We start from the raw sequence: 23,521 nt of genomic DNA on the forward strand, positions 1-23,521 counted from the left end.
TAAAGCGGCGACTGAGGCAGCTTCATTGTTGTGAAGAGTCTTAAAGGGGCCGCATCACCCGGCCAGCCCAGAGCTGGGCTGGGGTGGGTGCGGCTGGGGTCCCGGGGCGGCCGAGCGCGGAAGACGTACTGGAAGGCGGGTAGGGGGCGCGGGAGCCGGCGACGCAAAGCGGGCATCGGACTGACCCCCCAACAGGCCCCGCCCCGGCCCCGGCCCGGCCGATGGACCCCCCCGCGGCCAAGCGGAGCCGGGGCTGCCCCGCGGGACCGGAGGAGCGCGATGCCGGGGCCGGGGCCGGGGCCGTGCGCGGCCGGGGCCGGCCCGAGGCGCTGTTGGACCTCAGTGCCAAGCGAGTAGCCGAGAGCTGGGCCTTCGAGCAGGTGACGGGGTGGGGGGGAGGGATGCACCCCCAACCCCTTCTCTGACATGCCTTCTCCTCCCCTGCCCAACCCCCAGCCTCCGGACCTGCCTGCATACGAGACACCCCCAGAGATCCCCTCCAGGATCCTTAAGTGCGCCCCGAAACACCCTCTCATCCTCTCATTTCACTCCTTCAAGCCCTGTGACCCACTCCCATTCCTCCTGCCATCCCTGCCCTCCAGCCCACAAGACGCAGGGATGTCCTCAGCGCCCTAGATCCTAGCTCAGGACGCTTCCTTCTTTTCCTGCCCAGGGTCGTCGCACAACTCTGGGTACCCTCTTTTTCCACCTCATCCTCAGCTCCCAATTAAGGCACCCCATTCAATCCTCACTCCTCTTTCCAACTCCTACAAGGTACCCCCACTTGGGGGACACCCCCATCTCATCCCCTAGAGACTCCAGATCTCTGCCCCACACCCCCAGTAAAGAACTCCCCCATTTCTACAGATCCCAGGCTCAAGATACTCCTTTCTGTCCCCAGTCCGTGCATCCAGAACCCACCTGTCCCCTAGAGAACCCCCCCCCCCCATCCTTCCCTGGAGTCCTGCTCTCCTCCCTCAGTACTTCCGGGACCACCTCCCACCTGGGGCTGCCGAGCCCCTCCAGTGTCAGGGTACCCTCCCACATTCCCCCTATTTCCCCGATGCTCCCCCTCCCTCTGTCTGCCAGCCATTCTAGTCCTTCCATAGGTTGGCAGCAAGGGCAAGGTCTGGGTCACAGTACCTGTACAGGTGCGCCTGGAACCCCACCTGTGTAGTTTCTGGGGGTTCTGCCACGCTGCCCCAGGGCTGGGGCGGTTAGAGTCCCATTTTCCAGCCTCAGAGTGGGCCTCTGAGGAGTGGAGATGTGGCCTGGCCCAGACCCAGCCCTCTGCAGTCCCCATAGGCTCTGTCCTCTATGTGGCTTTGGGGGGTGTTCTTTGCTCCCTGGCCTCCCCAGAGTGAGGAAGTCTGCTGGGACTGATGAGTCTGGGCCAAGTGTAGATGGGGCAGGCTCTGATTCATGGCCTGGAAAATCCCTCCTTAGTCATCTGCCAACTGTCCCTGAGGCCTGCGCCAGTCACTGGTCCTCCCACTTCCCCCAGAAACCCAGGACTGGGCGCTCTGGGAGGTTGCTGCCCCTTTATTGTGCACGAGACACCCAGCATCATCCTAAAACCATCTCTGATGGTTCCCATGTACCTGCCCTTGGATCGGTCCTGGTGCTCGGAAAGCTCTTGCCCCTCAGAAGCTCCTGGAATCCTCCGCAGCCCTTTGGAGTTGTTGTTCTCCCTCCCACTTTGAGGCAACTGGAGCACAGAGAGGTTGAGAAACTTGCCCAAGGTCACTCAGCCAGTGAGTAGTAAGCCCTGATTGGAACCTTGGTTCAACCAGCTTGGTTCACTGCCCAAACCCCACAGGGTGGTGAGGACTCCCTCCCTTCCTGCAGGCCCTTGGAAGCTGAGAATGGAGCCTGTCTTGGGAGTTGGAGCTTGCCAGCTGTGAGACTGAGCAAGTGAATTCACCCCACTTCTGAGCCTCAGAGTCTCCAGGCTGCAAAATGGGGTGATAACTAGTATGACTGAGATGTTGCTATGAAAACATGATTCCCCATGTGCTATGGGGAATCACATGCTCACAGCATTTAGCATAGTGTAGCCTGAGAATATGGAGGCCAGATCATTATTCTTATCACTTTTGTCTTCCCTTTTCCCTTCAAAGCCTGGGAGGTGAGACTACGTTACATTAGGACCTGGGACCTGACATCCAGAAGGGAAGTAGTAGAAGGTTCTAGAATACTAAGTACAGGCCAGGTGTTATTGTAAGCGCTATACTCAAGAGGCAGGTGCTGTTAACATCCCCACCTCACACTTGAAAAAAACAAGCTCAGAGAGGCAAAGTGACTTGCCCAGAGTCCTACCGCTCATAAGTGGCAAAGCCAGGATTCAAGCCGGGTTCTAACCCACCACCCTTCCCGCAGGTGGAGGAGCGCTTCTCCCGGGTGCCAGAGCCGGTCCAGAAGCGCATAGTGTTCTGGTCATTCCCACGCAGTGAACGGGAGATCTGTATGTACTCGTCCCTGGGCTACCAGCCACCGGAGGGCGAGCATGATGCCCGGGTGCCCTTCACCCGCGGACTGCACCTGCTGCAGAGCGGGGCCGTGGACCGCGTGCTGCAAGTGGGTGAGTGCTTGCCCCTACCCTTGCCAGGGAGGCCAGCAGATCCAGAGCAGGCATAGAGAAGGGAGTAGAGGGGGGCCTGGGCCGAGGGGAGGGGAGGTTCCAGACCTCTGGCTCCGATGCCCAGGGAGGGTTTTACAAGATACTGTGCACTTGGGATCAGAGATCTGCCTAGACCCAAGGCAGAGGGCTTAGATGGGGCTGGGGGGAAGGATGGTGAACCAGAAAGCGGGGGAGGGGCAGGGACCAGCTAAGGGTGGAGGACTGAGGCTATTTCTAGATCCTAGGTGGAGGGCCACTGTGGGGGTTGGGAACGGGATTCTGAGCTGAAGACAAGGGTGGTCCTAGAGTCCTCAGACGGCTTGACTGGCGGGTGGGAGAAGAGGTGACAACGCAGGGAGGAAGGCGGGTCTGAGACAGCGCTGAGGAGCGATTTGTAAACCAGAAGTGAGAGGAGGTTTCAGACCTCTGACGGAGGGACCGGGTGATGCTGTGGGGCCGAGGTTTAGAGCCGGACATGAGAAGTAGTCTTAGACCTCAGGCAGAAGGACTCAGGTAGAAGTTGGGATCGGACGTGTAGGGATGGTCTCACATCTAAGGCAGCGAGACTTAGGTGGGAGCCTAGAGCAGAAGTTTAAGATCAGCTGTGAGGGGTGGCCTTAGACCTCAGGCAGTGGGGTCCAGGTGAGGGAAGGGGGCAGAGGTTTGGGACTAGAGGTGAAAGAGGATTCTAGACCTCAGGTAGTGTGGCTCAGAAGGGGACTGGTAGAGGTTGAAAGCGAGTAAGCCCAGGAACACTACATCTCCTAGCTGGAGGCGGGGGCTTGGCTAAGATGACCCTCCCTGAACTCTGTCAGCCTGGGGGCCCCCTTGCCTGGACATGGCCCAGCCCGCCACAGGCTTGGCCATCTTCGGCCGGTATGAGGAAGCCGCCGTCTCTGCATGACGCAGCCAGGGCTGGCTGGGGCCTGAGCTGCCCAACCAGTTGGATAAGCCTGGCATCTGGGCTCCCCGGGGGCCAGGGAGGGGCAGGGGGTGATGGGGTGGCCTGGCCCCTTGCCTGCCACATCAGCCCCTCACCCCCAAGTGGCACAGGCCTTGGGCATCTTCCCAGGAAGTTACTGAGCTCCTGGAGCCCAGGCCGTATCCACGGTAACCCAAGGGCTGAGAAAACCACCTTCCACATCATCGCTATAATATTCTTCAGAATCAGAACAGGAGCAAGCATTTATTTAGGACTTACTGTATGTCTACAGGGTTCTAAGCACTTACCGAATATTAGCTCATTGACTCCTCTTACAAACGCATGAGGAAGATGTCACTATCCTTTCCCTTTGGACAGCGAGGTTAAGTAGCTTGTGCTAGGTTACTCCATGGGATCTGCACCTGGAGCTTGCTGTGCCCTGTGGACGAGCCCTCCTATCTCCAGGGTGACACAGTGGCGGCTGACTTGGCTTTGGTCTTAGGGTTCCATCTGAGTGGAAACATCCGGGAGCTGGGGGGCCCTGGAGAGCCCGAGCGCCTCTACCACGTCTCCATCAGCTTTGACCGCTGCAAGATCACGTCTGTGAGCTGCGGCTGCGACAACCGCGACCTCTTCTACTGTGCCCACGTGGTGGCCCTGTCTCTGTACCGCATTCGGCACGCGCGCCAGGTGGAGCTGCGGCTGCCCATCTCCGAGACGCTCTCGCAGATGAACAGAGACCAGCTGCAGAAGTTCGTGCAGTACCTTATCAGCGCCCACCACACCGAGGTGCTGCCCACCGCCCAGCGCCTGGCTGACGAGATCCTGCTGCTGGGGTCCGAGATCAACCTGGTGCACGGTAAGGGCCCCCCGGGGCCTGATGGGGGTGGCACCCGTCTTGGAGTCCTCGCGCCCCTGTGATCCTTGTGTGGTGGTGGGGAGAGCGCCGTTGCCTGAAGTCAAGGTCACACACCTACTAAGTGGCAGATCCTGGATCTGACCTGGCCCCGGGCATGGGGGAGCTTCAGCCCCAGGGTGGGGGTGCCCCGAGAGCACAGGAGCCGGCCTGAGTGTGGGTGGGTGGAGGGCATGAAGGGTATGTGTGGAGGTTGGTGGGTGTCAGGGGTGGGGTACAGATGGCGGATAGAGTGGCAGGTGTTGTGAGCTCTTGGGAGAGTTTGGAGCTAAAGAGGTGGGCGGATGGGGTAGGATGGAGGGTGGGGGGCTGCATGAGCAGTGGGTGCGCGGATGGATAATTGAGGATGGCCATGGGGGGATGATGGGGTGCGGGGTGACCTGCTGTGTGGAAGAGCGGATGGGGGGGACGGATGGATGGTTAAGGAGGACGGTAGGTGAACGCAGATTTGGCAGGAAGTGACCGCGGGGCCGGTGGGAGGGGCTTTGATTGGGATCAAGGTGGACTGGTGGGGGTGGACAGAGGGGACTGGTGGGAGATTGGAAACCCCAGCCTCACTTTCCCTCCCTCCCGGCAGGTGCCCCAGACCCCACGGCGGGCGCAGGCATCGAGGACGCCAACTGCTGGCACCTGGACGAGGAGCAGATCCAGGAGCAGGTGAAGCAGCTGCTGGCCAACGGCGGCTACTATGGCGCCAGCCAGCAGCTGCGCTCCATGTTCTGCAAGGTGCTGCGCGGGCGCGGGGGGCGCGGAGGCCGGGGACTGGAGGCCCTGGCGCCGGCGCCCCGCCCCCTCCTCACCGCCCGGCCCTGCCCCCATCTGGTAACAGGTGCGGGAGATGCTGCGGATGCGGGACTCCAACGGGGCGCGCATGCTGATCCTTATGACCGAGCAGTTCCTGCAGGACCCGCGCCTGGCGCTGTGGCGGCAGCAGGGCGCTGGGATGACCGACAAGTGTCGACAGCTGTGGGACGAGCTGGGTGAGGCCTGGCCCGAGGCGCGAGGGGCGCAAGGGGGCTTGGGCGCCCGGCGGGCTCTGGCTACCAGGTCGTGCTCGCCGCACCGTCAGCGTCTGGCCCCTGGATCTCTTCCGAGTGCACTAGCACCTCTGGTGCGGGAGTCACTGTACGGGTGCCCGGGCTGGGCAGGAAGCAAGGGACTGAACCCCTGTGCTGGCGGAGCTGACACCCGGTGGGGCAGACAGATGCATTAGCCCTTTTCTGTAAGGGCAGATAACAATAGTCGCTTTGGCTTTGTGGGCCATTGGTCTCTGTCAGGGCTACTCAATCTTGCCCACTGTCGCAGAAAAGCAGCCACAGACATGCCACCAGATGGGCATGGCGGCATTCTAATAAAATTGCCTTTACAGGCACTGTTTATGGGCAGTTCATAGAATTTTCACAAGTCACAAAATATTCCTCTGATGTATTTTTCCCCCACCATTTAGAAATGGAAAAGTAAATCTTAGCTTGCAGGTCATTCAAAACCAGGTGGCGGGTTCAATTTTATCCCGGGGCGGTAGTCTGCTGACCCCTGTGATACATGGTGGTAAGTGCTATAGGGGAAAAAATAGCCAGAGGAGTCTAACAGCCTGGGTTCGAATCCTGGCTTCCCTCTTCCCAGCTGTGTGCCCTTGAGCGACTGCTTTTACCTCTCTGTGCTGTAACGTGAAGAGACTGGGTTTTGCAGTTGCAACCTCAGAGGCTCGAGACGAGGGGTGAGCAGAGACCAGTGCCCAGCACACAGTAGGCGCTCCACACGTGTGTGTGGCTCCTGTTGGCGTGAACGCCGAGACTCCCTCCTGCCCATGTTCACCGGCTGCCCTCCGTCCCCAGGGGCCCTGTGGGTGTGTGTCGTCCTGAGCCCCCACTGCAAACCGGAGGAGCGGGTGAGCTGGCTCCAGCTGCTTGGCAAGTGGGACCAGCTGGACGTGTGCCCACTGGAAGAGGGCAACTACTCTTTCGACGGGCCCAGCCTGCAGCCCACCATGGCCCTCAGCCCAGGTAGGAGAGGGGCCCGCAGCCCTTGCCTGTCCTCGCCACTAGGAGAGAGTGAGTGCCCAGGCAGGGGCGGCCGGCGGCTGGAGGCCCATGAAGTGAAATGCTTAAGACACCGGTAGTTCTGGGCTGGTCTCCCAACTTGGCCTCCTCCTGGCCGTGGAGGCGGAGGTGGGGGTCCTGAGAGAAAAGGAAAAAGATACTGAGAAGAGAGAGGCAGAGATGGAGGGAGAGAGAGAAAGGGGGAGAGAGGCAGAGGGAAGAAAAAAGGAATGGAGTCCGGGGAGGGGGCAGGGCAGGCTGGACAGACACGGGGACGGTTATTCAGCCTCCATTGTCCATGGGCGTGAAGGGCTATAATAGCTCCCCCAGCGCACACACACGTCTTTGAAAGGCTGTTTAAAGCATGTGGGGAGACGCCACCCCCATCGCTGTGCCCAGAGTCTAGTCCCGAGCTGGCGCTCGGTCAGGGGAGCTGGCCTCAGCCCGAGTGCTAGGGCCCCCTTACCGCCATGTGGGCGCCTCTCCCGCAGGCCCGGAGGAGGAGGAGGACGAAGAGGAGGAGGTGGTGGCCGCGGGTTCCCGCCACACCGTCTTCGGCCGTGCCCTCCAGGCCGGCTCTCTACACTGGAGTGACGCCCACCTCCAGAGGATCCTGGCCAGCGACTCCTATGGCCCCAGCCTCACAGGCAACGTGGGCAGTGAAAAGCCAACCTTTGACCCCCAGGGCCGCCCACTGTGGCTGGGCGAACCCTTCCCCACCGCCTGCGCCCGTGTGGACACCCTGCGCGCCCACGGGTACCCCCGCCAGGCCCTGCGGCTGGCAAGTGCCATCGTCAACACACTCCGGCTGCAGCGGCGGCATCAGCTCGAGAGCTACAAGCAGCAGAAAAAAGGTGGGTGCCACGACCGTCCTATTCCCCCGGGGCTGTAGACATGGAGGCCGACTGCTGGGTGCGGTGGCACCCCTGACATCTGGGGGTTCCGCTCCGGGTCCCGCCAGGAAAGCCAGGCCACCCGAAGGAGTCTTGAGCCAAAAAGAATTTAATACAGGGGATTGAGGGCTCACGAAAGTACCGGAAGCGCTGCGGGATTGAAAGTCAGGGAAGCCACACGCAGGTTCAAGAACTCGAACTTCAGAAGCGCAAGGATTGCAGTACCCGGGTGCCAGTGCGCTCAGCAGCCTATAGCCCCCGCTGGGGGGCCGCTCCCAAGAAAGCACTCAGGTTTTGCTGGCAAAACCTCCTGTCTGTGCCCTGCAGACAGCCGCACACCTGCTCACGGAGGCTGCGGGAGAATCAGGGCCTCCTCCTGTCCCAGCAACCGCGTCTCACACAAAGGAGCCTGGGACTCGTAGTTTCTAAGCCTCCAGCCCCTGTGGTACGGGGCAGGTGCCAGTCACAAGTCTTTCAGGAACAGGGACCCAGTGTGCCCAGATCTTCCAATTTTTCAAGACAGGCCAGCAATCTGCATTATGTGATGTGCAATTTACTGATTTTTTAAACATGGGCAACAAATTCAAATTTGTGTTAGGGAAAGAAAAGCCACACTGTGTGGGCCAAGAAAAGAACATGTTTGTGTTGGAGCTATGGGGAGGCAGGAGGGAGGCCACCAGTTTCGTTGTCTGGGGCTGATGGGTCAGTTATTGGGAAATTGCACCCTGAGTGTCATGGAACCCTGGGGGACCTGGGACCCCAGCAGAATCCAGCCCCAGTCTTGAGGCACAGGGAGAGCCCCCCCAGAGCAGGTGAGAGCTATGCTGACATCTTACAGAAGTATAAGAGTTTCCCAAGAGAAGGGGAGGGAGGAACAGCGTTCCAGGTAGCAGGAACAGCAGGGGCAGGAGCCCAGGGACAGGAAAGAGCCAGGCTCATGGGAGGAGATTGGAGAATGGGGCTTTCAGATGGGGCAGGTGGCCCCTGAAAGCTCTGAAAGCCAGGTGGGCTCAAGAGAGGTGGGAGGGAGGAGAAAGTCCGTGGGTGCATATTTTCGAAAGCACCCAGTTTCACTCCTGTGTCCCTGCCTGGCCGAGGTCTGGCTGTGGGACAGGAGGCCAAGGCTTTGGGGGTGAGGACTGCTACAGATCTCACGGGCAGACAGGATAGCTGCTGGGTGGGCGTGTAGTGGGCGGGCACTGGGAGGCTGGGCTGGGGGTTGGAGGAGAGAAGCCCCCCTACCTAGACTTGTGGGGAGCAGGCACTGAGCCCCTCAAACTGCCTGCAGAGCTGCTGCAGAAAGGTAACACCTGCATCACCAACACGGAAGGATGGGTGGGCCACCCCTTGGACCCCATTGGCTGCCTCTGCAGGGCGCTCCTGGAAGCCTGCCGCCTGGAGGAGGAGACCCTCGCCCTTTACCCAGGTACCCACATTGGGGCCCCCAGCGAGGAAATGGGACATTTCCCCTTCCCCCTCCCCAGCCCAGAACCCCGAGAAAGTGGGGCTACGCTCTTCTCCTTGGTCAGGTCACAGCCCCTGGCCAGTGCCAGGAGCCAACAGACTTCGCTCCTCCTGAAAGCAAGGCCACCACAGACCCAGCTATCTGCTGGTAGAACGTGTCTGGTCAGTGCTGGGAGCTGCTGGGTTCCCCCCTAAACCCAAGCGCCCAGTCTCCATGTTTGAGTTGAAGAGCCCCGCCCCCCTCCAGCGACCCTGGTACCCATTTCCCACAGACTCGGGCCCCGAGAAGCGGAAGGCAGCCTACCAGCACGTGCTGGTGCCCGGGAGCCCCGGGGAGTCCTACTTGGCGCTGGCCCTGGAGGTGGCCCTGCTGGGCCTGGGGCAGCAGCGGGCCCTGCCCGAGGGACTGTACGCTCAGGACAAGGTGGTGCGCAGTGAGGAGCAGCTGCTGGCCCTGCTGGAGGAGGTGGAGCTGGACGAGCGGCTGGTGCAGGTGCTGCGCAAGCAGGCGGGGCTGCTGCTGGAAGGTGAGGCCCCGCCCCCAGACCGGGGCTGGGGGGGAGGGGTCCTGCCCCTGTCCTCTAGTGGCCTGGTGGCTGCTGGATCAGGAGGCCACTTCTGCTGGCCCTTACAGTTCGCTGCTACCTGGGCAGTGCCTAAAAGGTGCGATCAGCCCTTGGCTCACTCACTAGATAGTGCGGGCGGCCAATACTGCGGGGGGGGGGGGGGGGGGGCGGGGGGAAGAGGCCCCGCCCCTCGCTCCTCAGCATCAAGGAGCTGGTCCTTGAGAGGCCCCACCCCTGGAGCCGGTGTAGCCCCACCTCCACCTTCCGCCCCGTCTTGTCTCTGCGTCCGGCCGCCTTCCCAGGGGTGTCCAGGGTGTCCTCTTTGGATTTTCCCTTGCTTTTCTGTCTCCGCCCTGCACCAGCCCCCCACCCCTACCCCCGGGACCTCTCCAGTCCCCGGCCCCAGCCACTCTATCCTGGGGCCAGCCCGTCCCCTCCTCAGAGCCTGGGGTGTGGGGAGACCTGGGGAGGGGTGCAGATGAGCCCTCGCCGGGGGGCTGAGCTCAGGATGCCCCTGCAGGGGGTCCGTTCAGCGGCTTCGGAGAGGTGCTGTTCCGGGAGAGCGTGCCCATGCACACCTGTGCCCGCTACCTGTTCACCGCGCTGCTGCCCCACGACCCCGACCTGGCCTACCGCCTGGCGCTGAGGGCCATGAGGTGAGAATGGGCCGCTGGGGACTGGGCAGGATCGGAGGGTGAGAGTCGCCCTCAGAGCCCCATCCTCCCGCCTGAACTCACAAGCTGGTTAATTCCACCTCCCTCAGGCGGGCATCCGGGTTGCCCTGTGCTTTTTAAATATACATGTGTGGTAGTATTCCGAATTTGAGGGGGATCCACATGGCACAGAATTCAGAGCTCTTCTCCAAACATTTCTGACCCCACTTACCCAAGTCTCTCTGGAGACAAGCAGTGTCACCACTTTCTTCTTATCTATACCCCAACAATCAAGATTTCTGCAAACCCGTAATCTGGAAATTGAAGGCTAGTCTTCCTTTTACACCCACGATGCATCCTGTGTCTGTTCCTTGCACCTTATTTTCACTGAACTTGGCATCTTAAAGGTTTGGTTGTATCACATAGCATGTGAACTGCTTTAAGGATGTACCAGAAAAGAACCAATTTAGAGTTGACAGACAACGGCCACTCTTTCCCAAAAAAATGTTGCTATGAATAACCTTATCATTTCACACATAGCAGCTGAACACAGAAGCAGTTTGTAAAGGCCCTCTGGGTAGGACACCATGCCCAGCAAATAAGGTGAGTTCTGTCCCCGGTCTCTGATGCCATCATCCAGAGATACCTCTTAGCAATTTAGGGTGCATCTTTCCAGAATATTTGGAAAGAGTAATCTGTGAAGAGCTGTGATTTCCAAGCCAGGAACCAGCACAGGACAACCCATGGGCCAGACATGGCCTGCCACGTGTTAAACCCATGAGATCAGATCAGGTTTTTACATTTTTAAGTGTTTGAAAATAAATCAAAAGAATATTCTGTGACACATGGAAAGTATATGAAACTCGAGTTCCAGTGTCCGGCAATAAAGTTTTATTGGCACATAGCACGGCCATTCATTTACATAGTGTCTGGGCTACTTTTGTGTGGCAGTGGCAGAGTTGAGTGGTTGTGACAGAGACCAAATGGCCCTCCTGGGAGCCGAAATTTTTTTTTTTTTTTTTAACGATTGATTTTTATTTTTTTATTTTTTTATTTTATTTTATTTTATTTTTTTAGCATTTCAATATTTTTTTTTATTAATAATGATTTTTTATTATATTATGTTAGTCACCATACAGTACATCCCCGGTTTTCGATGTAAGGCTCGATGATTCATTAGTTGTGTATAACACCCAGTGCACCATGCAATATGTGCCCTCCTTACTACCCATCACCGGTCTATCCCATTCCCCCACCCCCCTCCCCTCTGTAGCCCTCAGTTTGTTTCTCATAGTCCATAGTCTTTCATGTTTCATTCCCCCTTCTGATTACCCCCCCTTTCTTTATCCCTTTCTTCCCCTACTGATCATTCTAGTTCTTATGTTCCATAGATGAGAGAAATCATATGATAGTTGTCTTTCTCTGCTTGACTTATTTCACTAAGCATTATCTCCTCCAGTGCCGTCCATGTTGTAGCAAATGTTGAGAACTCGTTCTTTCTGATAGCTGAGTAATATTCCATTGTATATATGGACCACAACTTCTTAATCCAGTCATCTGTTGAAGGGCATCTCGGGAGCCGAAAATATTGACTGTCCGAATCTGTGCAAAACCAAAAACGGTGCTGATCCCTGGTCCAGATCCATGACTCAGATTACCTTATGTAATCTTTTTTTTTTTTTAAGATTTTAATTATGTATTTGAGAGAGAGAGAGAGAGAGCGAGCATGAGCAGGGCAGAGGCAGACTCCCTGCTGAGTGGGGAGCCCAACAAGGGGCTCGATCCTAGGACCCTGAGATCGTGCCCTGAGCCAAAGGCAGATGCGTCACTGACTGAGCCCCCTGGGCGCCCCTGCCTCATGTAATCTTACCAACCTAGAGAAATAAACATGTTTACCCCCATTTTACACATAGATGTGTTTAAGGTGTGTCCAAAGTCACATATCAAGAATTTTGGTAATATTCGAAACCAGAATAGTCTTGCCTCCGGTTGCATGCTGTTGATCCCATCTAACAACTTGGAAGAACTTTCTAAATATGAAATAGGTATATAGAGAGTGGGCCATCTAGCAATATTCCCCTAGTGGGCGTGTAAAGTCATTCCAAAAACCTTTGTTGTCCGGCTGCCCACTGTGTTTGGGGCATTGTTCTGGCTGCGGGAAATGCAGCAGTGAATAAAATAGTCAAAGTGCCTGCCCCCATGGAGCTGACAAGTTTTAGTGAGGGAGATAAAATAATAAATTATTTTAAATAAATATTAATAGGTAAACTATGTTGTGTGTCAGGGGGTGACCTATAGCAGAGAAGGCCTGGGAGAAGTTGGGAGTGGGAATTTCACATGTGGGGGTGTCAAGGAAGAAGCCACTGAAAAATATTTGAGTAAAGCCTTGAGGGAGGTGAGGGAGAAGCTGCAAGGATGTCTGGGAAAGAGTGTTCCTGGCAGCGGGAAGAGCATATGCAAAGGCCCTGAGGTAGGACGGTGCCTGGTTTATGTGAAGGGCCTTGAGGGGAAGAGTGGCTGGAGCAGAGTGAGAACGGGAAGGGGGGTGACTGAAGGACTACGGGGTGCCTGCAGCAGGACACAGTCTCCTCACATTTTTATCAGCCCTTGGTGCATGAAGAGAGCGTTGTTGATTTAATCCACCTCCAAGGGCTAAGCACAAACAGTACTCCAGTGGACAGCCGGCACACACATCTTCCGTCTGCCTGCGTGCCCGTGGCTTTGCCGGCCCAAGCAGGGGGGCTGCAGCTGAGGCTAGAGGCCCCAGCCTCCTCTCACCAGGGGCTTGCTTCTCGCCCTCCGCCCCCACCAGGCTGCCTGTCCTGGAGACGGCGTTTCCAGCCGGAGAACCTCACCCCAACCCTCTGGACTCCATCATGAGCAACCGCTTCCCCCGCTGGTTCATCCTTGGCCACCTGGAGACGCGCCAGTGCGAGCTGGCCTCTGCCATGCTGACAGCTGCCAAGGGTGAGGGCGGAGGCTGCCCCCTGTCCCCCCCTCCCCCGCCCGGTCCTCCTCTGCCTTCTCTTTCCTCCTTACCCTCATCCCTTCCCTCCTCTTTTTATCCTTTCACCAAATTTCAGTTTTCCTTGAGCACTTTCTGGATGGACCAGGCACTGTCCCAGGTGCTGAGGAGTGAACAATGCTGTTCCAAGGCCTGTGCCATCTGGTGTTCCATGGGGGGGCGGGGAGCATGGGCAGACCCTAAACAAGGTCAAACACTTAGTGACGTCACGCAGTGAGCAAGAAAGTAACAAGGGCCATGGAGGGGGAAAATCAGGCGAGCACTTAAGCCTAGAAGGCAGAGCTATTGCCTGCGTCTGGCGTGCCCGGCACCTTGAGCCGCCCTAACAGCTTGGCAGACCAGGCAGCTTCAACCACAGATTTATCTCCTCAGCTCTGGAGGCTGGGAGTCCAAAGTCAGGGTGCCGGCAGGGTGGGTTCCCAGGGAGGATTCTTCCTGGCCTGCGGATGGGCCACTCTCCTGCTGTGTCTTCACAAGGCGGGGAAAGGAGTGCTCCCGGTTGATTTCTTCCTTTTCTTGGGAGGACACTCAAGCCCTCGTGGCGTCCTGCCCTCGACTCCGCCCCAAGCTGAATGCCTCCTGAAGTCCCCACCTGCATACCATCATGCTGGGGATTAGGGCTTACCCATTAATGTGGGGAGGGTTCAGTACAGGCACGGAGAGCATTCCAGGCAGAGGGAACAGCCTGTTCAAAGGCCCTGTGGCTAGACAGTGCCTAGTATGTTTGAGGAACAGAGGAAGCGTGTGGCTGGAGCGAAGTGACAGAACTGTAGGATCTGGGCCAGCGATAATAGCCATCAAAGTTCACATTTGTATAGCTCTTGCCACATGAAAACCTCTCAAGTAGGGGCTCACCGTGGGCCTGGCAGGCAAGTACCGTTGTGTTGGTATAGCCCATTTCACAGATGGGGCAGCTGAGGCACAGGAAGGTCAAGCAACTTGCTGGGCATCATGTAGCTAGTGGATGGTGGGGCAGGGATTGAACCCTGGTGTTCTGGGTCCTGAATCACTGCCCTTGACAATTAGGGGTCCCTTGGTGGCTTTCTCCTGCCGGGTGGGGGGATAGAGGAGACGAGACAGGGTGCCAAGGGGGGTCTGGATCTTCCCAGAACCACTGCCAGCTGCCCCTGCCTCCTCACACGTGTGCACCTGGTGGAGAGACCTGCGCGAGCAGGTCGGGCAGCAGCAGGGGCTGGTGCCGGCTGTGCCAACCGTGCCCCCCTCCCTCCTTCCACCCCAGGGGACCCCAAGTGGCTGCATGCGGTACTGGGCTCCATCCAGCAGAACATCCACTCGCCCGCCCTGCTGTTCAAGCTGGCGCAGGACGCCTGCAAAACGGCCACCCCGGCCAGTGCGCCTCCTGACACCACGCTGCTGGGCATCGCGCTGGAACTGGGCCTGCAGGTGAGCGTCAGAGGGGGGATGCTGCCCAAGGACAGCCCTCAGCGTGAGCGGCACTCCTGGGAGGAAGGGTCCCCGGAAGGAGGCCCTGGGGTCCCCAGTGGGGGATGGGCCTGTGAATGAGGGACTCAGGTGATGGAGTCTGAAGTGAGCATCCCCTCCTGGGGGTGTGGCTGAGGACGAGGACACGGGTCCCAGGTCCTTCAGGTGAGTGCGTGGGCCACGAGAAGAAGCCATGCCTCAAGTGCTGGCCTTGGGGTGAGGCCTGGAGCTGGGGTGCCCACTGTTAGGGACCATGTGGTGGGGGGGGGGGCGAAGCCTGTGAGGGACCTGCCTGGAAGGAAAGCCTGGGGGTGAGGGGCGGGGCCGGGAGGAGGGGCCTGAAGGTGAGACACCGCCTCTGCCTATCAGGTCTGGTTGAAAGTCCTTGAGGCAGGGCCTGCGAGTTGGGGCCGTCCCCAGGGCTCAGGCAAAGGCTGTCCTGCTGGGGCACGTCAGAGGCCAGCATGGGTGCTGCCTGTAGGTGAGGAGTCGGCTACAGGGTGTGGGACCTGGAGGGGGCGGGGCCTCAGAGTGTGGCCCGAGGAAAGTAAGAATGGAGAACAGTTTGGGGCAGGCTTGCAGGATGGGGTGGGACCTTCCCAGCTAGAAGGGGGCCTGCAGAAGGTAGAATTGGGCGATGAGTCCGGAACGACCTCCTGTGGGAAAGTGGAATCATAGTAGGGGGTCTGGGAGAGGTGAGACGAGGGTGACCCACTCCTTAGGAACTTCCAGAAGGCAGAGTCCAACAGACAGGACCTGGGGAGGGGGCCTGGGGGAGAGGCAAGCAGGGAAGGTGCTTATTGGGGAGTAGGACCCCAAGAAGGTGGGGCCTGGAGGGCAAGTGCTTTGTTTGGGGGCCACAGGGGGGGGCTCTGCTGACAAGAAGCATGGAACTTTCCAGAGAGAAGGGGCAGGTTGGATTGTTGTCTGGGGTAGGCGCCACAGGGCCTCAGGGTAACACCCTCAATAATAACAACAGCAACGGCTGGCATGGGCCGAGCGCTTGGAAGCAACACTGTGCGAGATCTTTTTTTTTTAAACAAATTTATTTTTTATTTTATTTTATTTTTTAAGATTTTATTTATTTGAGAGAGAGCGAGCACGAGCGGGAGGGGCAGAGGGAGAAGGAGAGGTAGAAGCAGACTCCCCGCGGAGCAGGGAGCCCGACAGAGGGCTCGATCCCAGGACCCCGAGGCCATGACCTGAGCCGAAGGCAGCTGCTCAACCGACTGAGCCACCCAGGCGCCCCCATATGAGATCTTTACCTGAAAATTTGCACTGAATTCTCAGAAGAGAGCCCTGAGGTAGAGGTTTTGAATTCCCATTTTCTAGAGGAGGAAACTGAAGGCCCAGGTAGGTGAGGCCACTTGTCCAGAACACGTGGCTCACCGCCGATTTAGCACTTAACGCCCCAGTGTCCCGGGCCCCTCAGGATCCCCGATCCCCTGGGTAGGCCAGCGCGAGGTTTTGGGTGATCTTCTCCGCCCCACATGCCGCAGGTGATGCGGATGACCCTGAACACCATGACCTGGAGGCGGCGGGAGATGGTGCGGTGGCTGGTGGGCTGTGCCACAGAGATCGGTGAGTCCCTGAGTGAGCCTGCTACCCCTCGCCGTGTGCGGCGAGAAGCAGAGCCTTTGCCGTGGCTCTAGCCCGAGCTCAGGGCTACGCTGCTGGGGAGGCGAGTTGGGGGTATAGAGCTGGACAAAGGCCTGGAAGCTGGCCAGGCTGAAGTGGCTTGGAGAAGGGACAGGAGCCCCGAAGCGTAGCCCCCCACACACACTTCCCACCCAGTCCGGCCGCCCCCTGCTCCTTTGGAAGGTGAAGTGCAGTTTCTGTCAGGCTCGGGCTAGAAGCAGAGGGCTTGTGTCTTCAGCCCTGGCGGGTGGGGTTGGCGGCCTGAGGGCAAACCCCTGCCCACCCGTGTTGTCCCTGCCCTTCTTCCTGGCCAGCTTTGCCTTCTTGCCTCCCCCAGGCCCACAAGCCCTGATGAATATCATGCAGAACTGGTACTCCTTATTCACACCGGTGGAGGCCGCCACCATCGTGGCGGTGACGGGCACCACGCATGCCACGCTGTCGCGGCTGCAGCTGGACGCACCCCGGCGGGAGGAGCTCTGGGCCTGTGCGCGCACCCTGGCCTTGCAGTGCGCCATGAAAGACCCGCAGAACTGTGCCCTGCCCGCCCTCACCCTTTGTGAGAAGAACCACGCGGCCTTCGAGGCCGCCTACCAGATCGTGCTGGACGCCGCGGCCGGCGGCCTGGGCCACGCTCACCTCTTCACCGTGGCCCGCTACATGGAGCACCGCGGCCTACCGCTGCGGGCCTACAAACTGGCCACACTGGCCCTGGCACAGCTCAGCATCGCCTTCAACCAGGACAGCCACCCCGCCGTCAATGACGTGCTCTGGGCCTGCTCGCTCAGCCACTCGCTGGGCCGCCACGAGCTGTCCGCCATCGTCCCCCTCATCATCCGCAGCATCCACTGTGCCCCCATGCTCTCTGACATCCTGCGCCGCTGGACCCTCTCAGCACCTGGCCTGGGGCCCCTGGGGGCCCGCCGGGCCGCCAAGCCCCTGGGCGCCGACCGGGCACCGCTCTGCCAGCTCCTGGATGCCGCGGTGGCGGCCTACATCGCCACCAGCCACTCCCGCCTCACGCACATCAGCCCGCGGCACTACGGCGACTTCATCGAGTTCCTGGGCCAGGCCCGTGAGACCTTCCTGCTGGCGCCTGATGGGCACCTGCAATTCGCCCAGTTCTTGGAGAACCTCAAACAGACCTACAAGGGCAAGAAGAAGCTCATGCTCTTGGTGCGGGAGCGCTTTGGCTGAGGGGCGGCGGGCGGTGGCGGGGACCCCCTTGCCCCTGCTTCTGCGGCACCAGCTCTCCATCAGGGGCCTCGACACTGGAGGCCCATGTGGCATTTCAGTATTAAGTCAGGGAAGGAGCCCGACTGGAGCTAGGTAGTCTTGCCTGCCCTCCCCCCAAGCCCTGCTGGAGGGGGGACGTGGGGGGGGGGGCGTCCTGCCACATGCGTGCCTAGGAGTGTGCGAGCGAGTGTGCGAGACGCAAGGATCCGAAGCCATACCACCACCCAGAGGCCTGGAAGGGGGTGTGTGCTTGGGCAGCTGGTATGACCCCCGCCTTGGGCACCCCAAAAGCAATAGGCAAGCTCTCCTTCCCCAAACTCACAGGTCTGGCTTGGACTGGGGGTGGAGGTGGGGGCTGCAAGGCAGGACTTTCCATAAACTGGCTCTTAAAGTCAATGTAGCAGACCCTCCCCACGCCCCACTCTGGGTGTCCAGGGGACTTGTGTTAGGGGTCTAAATCTCCTTTTATACCCTCCTGTCACTGCCTCAGGGGCCCCATTCCGCAGCCCTATGCCTGCGCCAGGCTGCCCGGCTGGGACCGCGATGGCTCATCCCCACTGAAGGATTTAAGGAGGCCTCAGGCCTCAGTCACATACCTCACCCCCCGTCCAGCCAGGACTCCCATTTCCGAGGATGCCAGGATCCCAGGGCGGGCTTGAGGGGTCACTACTGTCCCTCCCCCCTACCTGCTAGTCACTGGACATACAACTCAGGAACTGAGCCAGGCTCATGCTGTCCTCCAACCCTGGGGTTGGGGGAGACAAGCCCAGGAGAGCCAGGGACCCCCACCCCAGATCTGGAAAGGAGAGTGGTTGGCATCTTGACGTTTTCTGGCTCTGGCTCTGGCTCTGCCTTTCTCCTCCTCCATGTCCCTGCTCCACCCCTTCATCTTACTCTCCCTTTCCATATTTCCCTCTATTTCGCCTTTCTATTTGTGGCTCTGAATCTCAGCTGCTGTCTCTCTTGGGTCTCCCTTGCCCCACCTTGGCCCAGGGAGGAGGAGGGAGTGTCCCGCCCCGATCACCCCCCTCTGTCTTTTCTTCTCTTGTAATTAAGGACAAAATCATGTCATTTTGTAACTTTTTTTCTATTTATTGAACGGTATATTGTATTTCCTTTTTCCTTTTTTTTTTTTTTTTAATATCGAACACAGCTTTTGAGACTGAGGTGTGTCCCCTCCCCCCCACCAGGGCTCCCTGGTCCCTCCACAGAAAATCTCCAGCCTTGGCTGCTTGGGGCACAACTTGAAGCGAGGGGTGGAAGGGGAGCAGACTGCTGGTTTCACCCAGTGGCTCTAGTGTAGATACTAGCAGAGAGGGCAAACCCCAAGAGGAGTGCTTTATACCTGTCACCTGTTACAACGCCTGTCCCAATGGCCGTACGAGTCGGGAGGAATATCCTTCCCATTTTACAGACGAGAAAACTGGGGTTCCAAAGCTAAAGGAAAGGGTACCCGTTTTAGGAAGAGGCAGAGCTGTAATCCGTACTAGGCTCCAGGCTGGAGCCGCGGACCCTGCCCAGCTCAGCTGCATGGCCCTTGCACTGCTGGGAATGGCCACTAGGGGGTGTCCTGGCTCCAGACACCGCTACTGGGGATACTTGTCTCCCAAGTTGCTGAGTACGGGGGCCGTGTCAAGTGCTGGGTGCACCTGGGTGGGGAAGACACACCCTCCCCAAACCCACCCCCAAACACCCTCCCGAAGATGGGAATCCTGGGCTTGGGCTAGGCTTTGGTGGGCGGGCTCCGACGTTGGCGAGAAAGGAGGGTGGGCGTGGTCAGTAAGGGGCGCGGCCCGGGTGCGGCCCTGGACTCCTACTGCGCAGAGGAGACTCTCCAGTCCCCAAATAGAGGGAGCGGTGTGGTCTGGGGGACTGCAAAGAAGGTCCTCAGTTGCTGGCTCCCTGAGAAGCAGGACCTCCCTTGGGATCTGCCTGTCTTTGGAGAGTGACAGATGGATGAACAAAGTGTGTCTGGGTCACTGTCAGGGCCGGGGCAGGCGAGGACAAGTTTCCCGGAGGGGCGGGGCACAGCGCTGTGCTGGGTGGGGCTGGCCGCTAGAGGGCGCCTAGGCGGCGCGCGCAGTCGTGGGCGGAGTATCGGCAGCGCTGGGCACAGCGATTGGCTCGTGGCGACGCCCTCCGCCAAAGAGGACCAATTGGAGACGGACCCATCTCCCGCCCCGCTTCGCCTCTCCTGTTCCCGCAGGTCTGTGCCTGCGGACTCCAGCTGGCCGGCGTGCTCCTTTGCGCCGCCTGGAGGCCTGCTTGGGTAGAGGTGGCGGTCCCGGAGTGCCTGGCGTTTCCTTCGCCCTGTAGGCTCAGCTGCCTGCAGATGCTGTCCTCGGACTTGCCTCGCACCCCCGCCTCCTTACCGTGCCCCTCAGCTCCCCCTTGGGCCCGGGGATTCCTTCGTGACACATGAACACCTCAAGCCCAAATTCCCTGCCGGCATTCTCAGATACCAGCACCCCAAACCTTCCCTGAGGCCTGAGCGTCCCTTATGTCCACCCCCAATATCACTAGCTCAAGACCCTCAGGTCCCTGTTATCTCTGAATGCCCAGTGTTTCCTTCAGGGTCACCTGAAGGTTGGGTTCAATCCCCCCTCCACTGGGGCCAGGCACACTCATGTCAATGCCCTGGGCTTGGAGCGTTCCTCATGATGAGCCCACCTAAGTCCTTCCCAGAACAGTGCTCCCTGTCATTGCATTAGCCCTGAAAATCAGGGTTTCCCTCAGGGTCACGCCCTAATCCCAGGACACCCCTCAAGGTCACCTTTCCAGCTTTCTCTGTCCATGTGACTAAATTGTGGCCTTCCTCAGAACAGGTGGGACAGGGATGAAGATCCTATGAGGTCAGGAGCTCAGGGTGCAGGGACAGTAAATTCAGGGCCATCAACCCTCCCCACCCAAAAAGCCAAAACTGCAGGGATGGGAGGAAAGAGTAGACCACAAACTCAGACCTTCAGGACTGAGGCAGGGGGCAGCTTTTATTTAATTGGACAACAGGAGAAACACAACACAGACCCTGCCCCAAGCTCATGTCCGCCCCTACCATGGTTGGGAAAGGTATGCCAGGCCAGCCCTGACACCCTAGGGGGCTTCTCTCTCTTTCCCCCGTCTTCCTCCAAAAAGAGCCCCATCCCATCCGATACTGGACAGTCTCAACTCTTGGACACCTTGGGACCATCCGAGGACTGAAAAGGCCCGTTTGTGTTCTTTCTGGGCTCACAGGAACCTTGCTCCCCGCCCCAGGTGCCAGGAGGGTGTCACGGCTCCTCCCCCTGAGTTAGGAAGCTGCAGGGCTCAGTGAGAAGGGGCCAGGCACACTCAGGTCAGGCCGGCCTGGTTCCGGAAGCTGGAGTTGGCATTTAACGGTCTGGGGGCCCAAGGCAGCTTCCTCTTGAGTAACTGGCTGCTGGGAAGGTACAGGCCTGGCCTATGCCCCACCAGGCTTGGGAGAGGAAGGGCCAAGGCTCCAGGCTGGGAGGGTTGTCGGTGGCAGGGGTGTGCAGACACAGGTTTTCCCTTTTTCATGGAAGGGCCAACTACCTACCTGCCCGTTCTCCCCAGGAGTACAACCCAGCTATAGGCAGGACTGTGCGGGGGGGCGGCCCTCCCCAAGTACAGAGTTGGGGGTAGGCGCCTGCAGCAGACAGCTGGGCCCACCTACCCCATTCCAGGCTACATCCCTCCCCAAGTCCCTCCTCCAGACATGGGTCTGGGTCTTTTTCCCCCAAGCATCAGCCCACCCAAGGAAGGCAGGCGCCACACGCTCCAAGGGGGCTCGACTCCTGTTCCTGCTGAACTGAGCCAGTCTGCACAAATCAACTGTGTTTCAGCTCAGTAGGCACGGGAGGCAGAGCCCAGGGAGGCCCAGGCAGTGGCACAGGCAGGCGAAGCGGCAGAGCCCGAGGAGGCGGGGTCCCGGGGGGCGGAACTTAGCCACTGTGAACACGACTTGGTGTGGACTCTGCTCACAAGCAGCTAAGCCCTGCTCCCCAGGCCAGATGCAGACGGCAGGGGCCTCTCTGCCACCCAACCCCGCCCCCGTCCCCGTCCCTGGGCAGTGTCCTCAGCAGTGGCGGCGGTGGCGGCAGCCCCAGAGGCAGGGCTCAGGGTCGGTTGGAAATCCCTGGCAATGTGATTTGTGACAGGCAGCAAATCCCATCCCCAGGAACCCCAGCCGGCCATGGCACAGGGGTGGGGGGGCACCGGGCGGGGCCAGCGGCTGGCACCTGGGGGAGAGAGGAGAGAGAGAGAGAGCAAAGGAGGTAATGAGATTTGAAGACATCTGTTCTCCAGGTCCCCGCCTGCTGCTGCCCACTGAGGGAAGCCCTTCTAGAACCCCACACGTAGCAGCAGCCAAAGAGAATGCTCTACCATCAGGCCGGACGCCCCCGCCGCAGCCCTGCCCTCAGTCCCAGAGGTAGAGATGCCCAAAGGATCCCTTTGGGCCAAGGAGGCTGCAGGGACTCCCAGAGCCAGGTCCCCCCCTTTTCCCGCCCCCCCACCAGCGAGCCCTGGACGGGCTAAATGGGGCCATGAGGAGAGGAAGTCGAGGGGGTGGCGGGCAGGCGGGTGAGGAAGTGATCTCACCCCAGCTGGCGCCACTTCCTAGAAGCCTGAAGGGCAGGAGGAAACCACCGGGGCCTCCCCCCTGTGGCCCTGTCTCCTCAGTGGCCAGGCTCAGCCTGTACCCCACCAGAGCGGATGCCGGCAGTGGGTGTCCAGCTCTCCCCTTGGGCACACACAACCCCAGAGCACCAGACCCAGTGATCCCCACTCAGCAGTTTCCCGAATGCCCTCCAAGCCTCAGTTTCCCCATCTGTAAAACAGAGCCAAGGGCCTCAACTGCATATTTCACCGAGAGTGTGTATGTCATTCAGCAAGTGCCCAGCACCAGGACCACCTTCCAGAATTTTCAGGAATCAGTGCAAAATGAAATTGTGGGGCCCCTTCTTCACAAGTTAAGAATGTCAAGACGCTGACAGCAGAGCATTAATCCAAGCTTCAGGTCGTTCTAAGCAGGGGAGAGATCCTGTGAGCTGCATGGTCACAAGCCCAGGAGGCCGCCCCTATGTTCAGTAAATGGAGATCTCCTTAATGGCAAGAGCCCTGTGGCTAGGACACCCCAACCCTGGAGCCAGTTTGGGCAGATCTGACCCTGGCTCTGTACCTTCGTAGCTGGGTGACTCCTAGAAAGTCACTCAACCTCTCTGGGCCTCCCTTTCCCCATTCGCAAAGCAGGGATAATGCCATGGTAAGGATCTCAGAAGTGATAATGTGTAATCAGGATGGGGCTGGGCTGTCGTCATCAGGCAGAAACAGAAAAGATGGTGGAAATGAGGATTCCAAACACTGGTGGGACCCGAGTACCCAGAGCTGGTGGCACCCACCACTGGGAGACAGGTGGAGACAGATGTCCTGCTCTGTTCCCTGACCCCTCCCGTACGCACACACACAGACACTGGCCACCCGCTTTCCCAGCAGGCCCCAGCCCAACCCTGTCCCCTCAGGGTCTGGGGGCACCAACCGGGAGCAGACAAGGCCCTGCAGGGCGGCCAGCCTCCCTGGGCCGCCTCCGGAAGTGAGACAGCACATTCGTGTCCCAGGGACGAGAACGGGAAGGGCGGCCATTTGGCCAGGCCCGTTTCCTGTGGGGTTTCCCCTGCACAAAGCCCCGGGCTGGGGCCAAGGCCACTCCCCATCCCCAAAGGCACAAAAGGCCTGGGTCTCTCATGGATGGGGCACTGCCACGCAGGTGCCCAGGAGCCAGGACCCCCGTTACCAATGGTGTGCCTCTCGGGGCTCACAGGAGGTGGTGTCCAGGGAAGGCCAAGTTCTTGGCAGCTGGAGGCGTGGGGAGAAGATGGGCCCCTGGGCCGAGGGAGCAGAGCAGGCCCCAAGCCACACCGATGTACGTATGTACGTATGTATGTGCGCTGGGGTAGGCTCTGCAGACAGGGCGTGGAGGCATCAGACAGAAGCAGGCAGGCGGACTGCCACCCCCCCCAACCCCATGCTCCAAGAATGAATCAGGGGCCGCTTCCGCCGGGGGCGCCACCACCACCGCCCCCAAGCCTGGTCCCCAAATACTTTCCACCCT

The 23,521-nt window shown here is 59.3% G+C and overlaps 1 protein-coding gene across 1 annotated transcript; it reads left to right on the forward strand.

Moving 5' to 3' along the window:
• Nucleotides 1–22,687, forward strand: ZSWIM4 (zinc finger SWIM-type containing 4). Its single transcript, XM_026488108.4, has 14 exons — nt 1–380; nt 2,380–2,581; nt 4,045–4,401; nt 5,036–5,184; nt 5,288–5,438; nt 6,294–6,461; nt 6,989–7,351; nt 8,679–8,816; nt 9,127–9,381; nt 9,941–10,076; nt 12,886–13,040; nt 14,339–14,502; nt 16,041–16,122; nt 16,517–22,687. Exons 1-14 carry the CDS (start codon nt 222–224, stop codon nt 17,374–17,376), a joined length of 3,339 nt encoding a protein of 1,112 aa, XP_026343893.2. The 5' UTR covers nt 1–221; the 3' UTR covers nt 17,377–22,687.
• Nucleotides 22,688–23,521: the final 834 nt, after the last annotated feature.

The sequence above is a fragment of the Ursus arctos genome, unplaced genomic scaffold (genome assembly GCF_023065955.2).
Source record: "Ursus arctos isolate Adak ecotype North America unplaced genomic scaffold, UrsArc2.0 scaffold_14, whole genome shotgun sequence".
In the NCBI taxonomy this organism is placed as follows: domain Eukaryota; kingdom Metazoa; phylum Chordata; class Mammalia; order Carnivora; family Ursidae; genus Ursus; species Ursus arctos.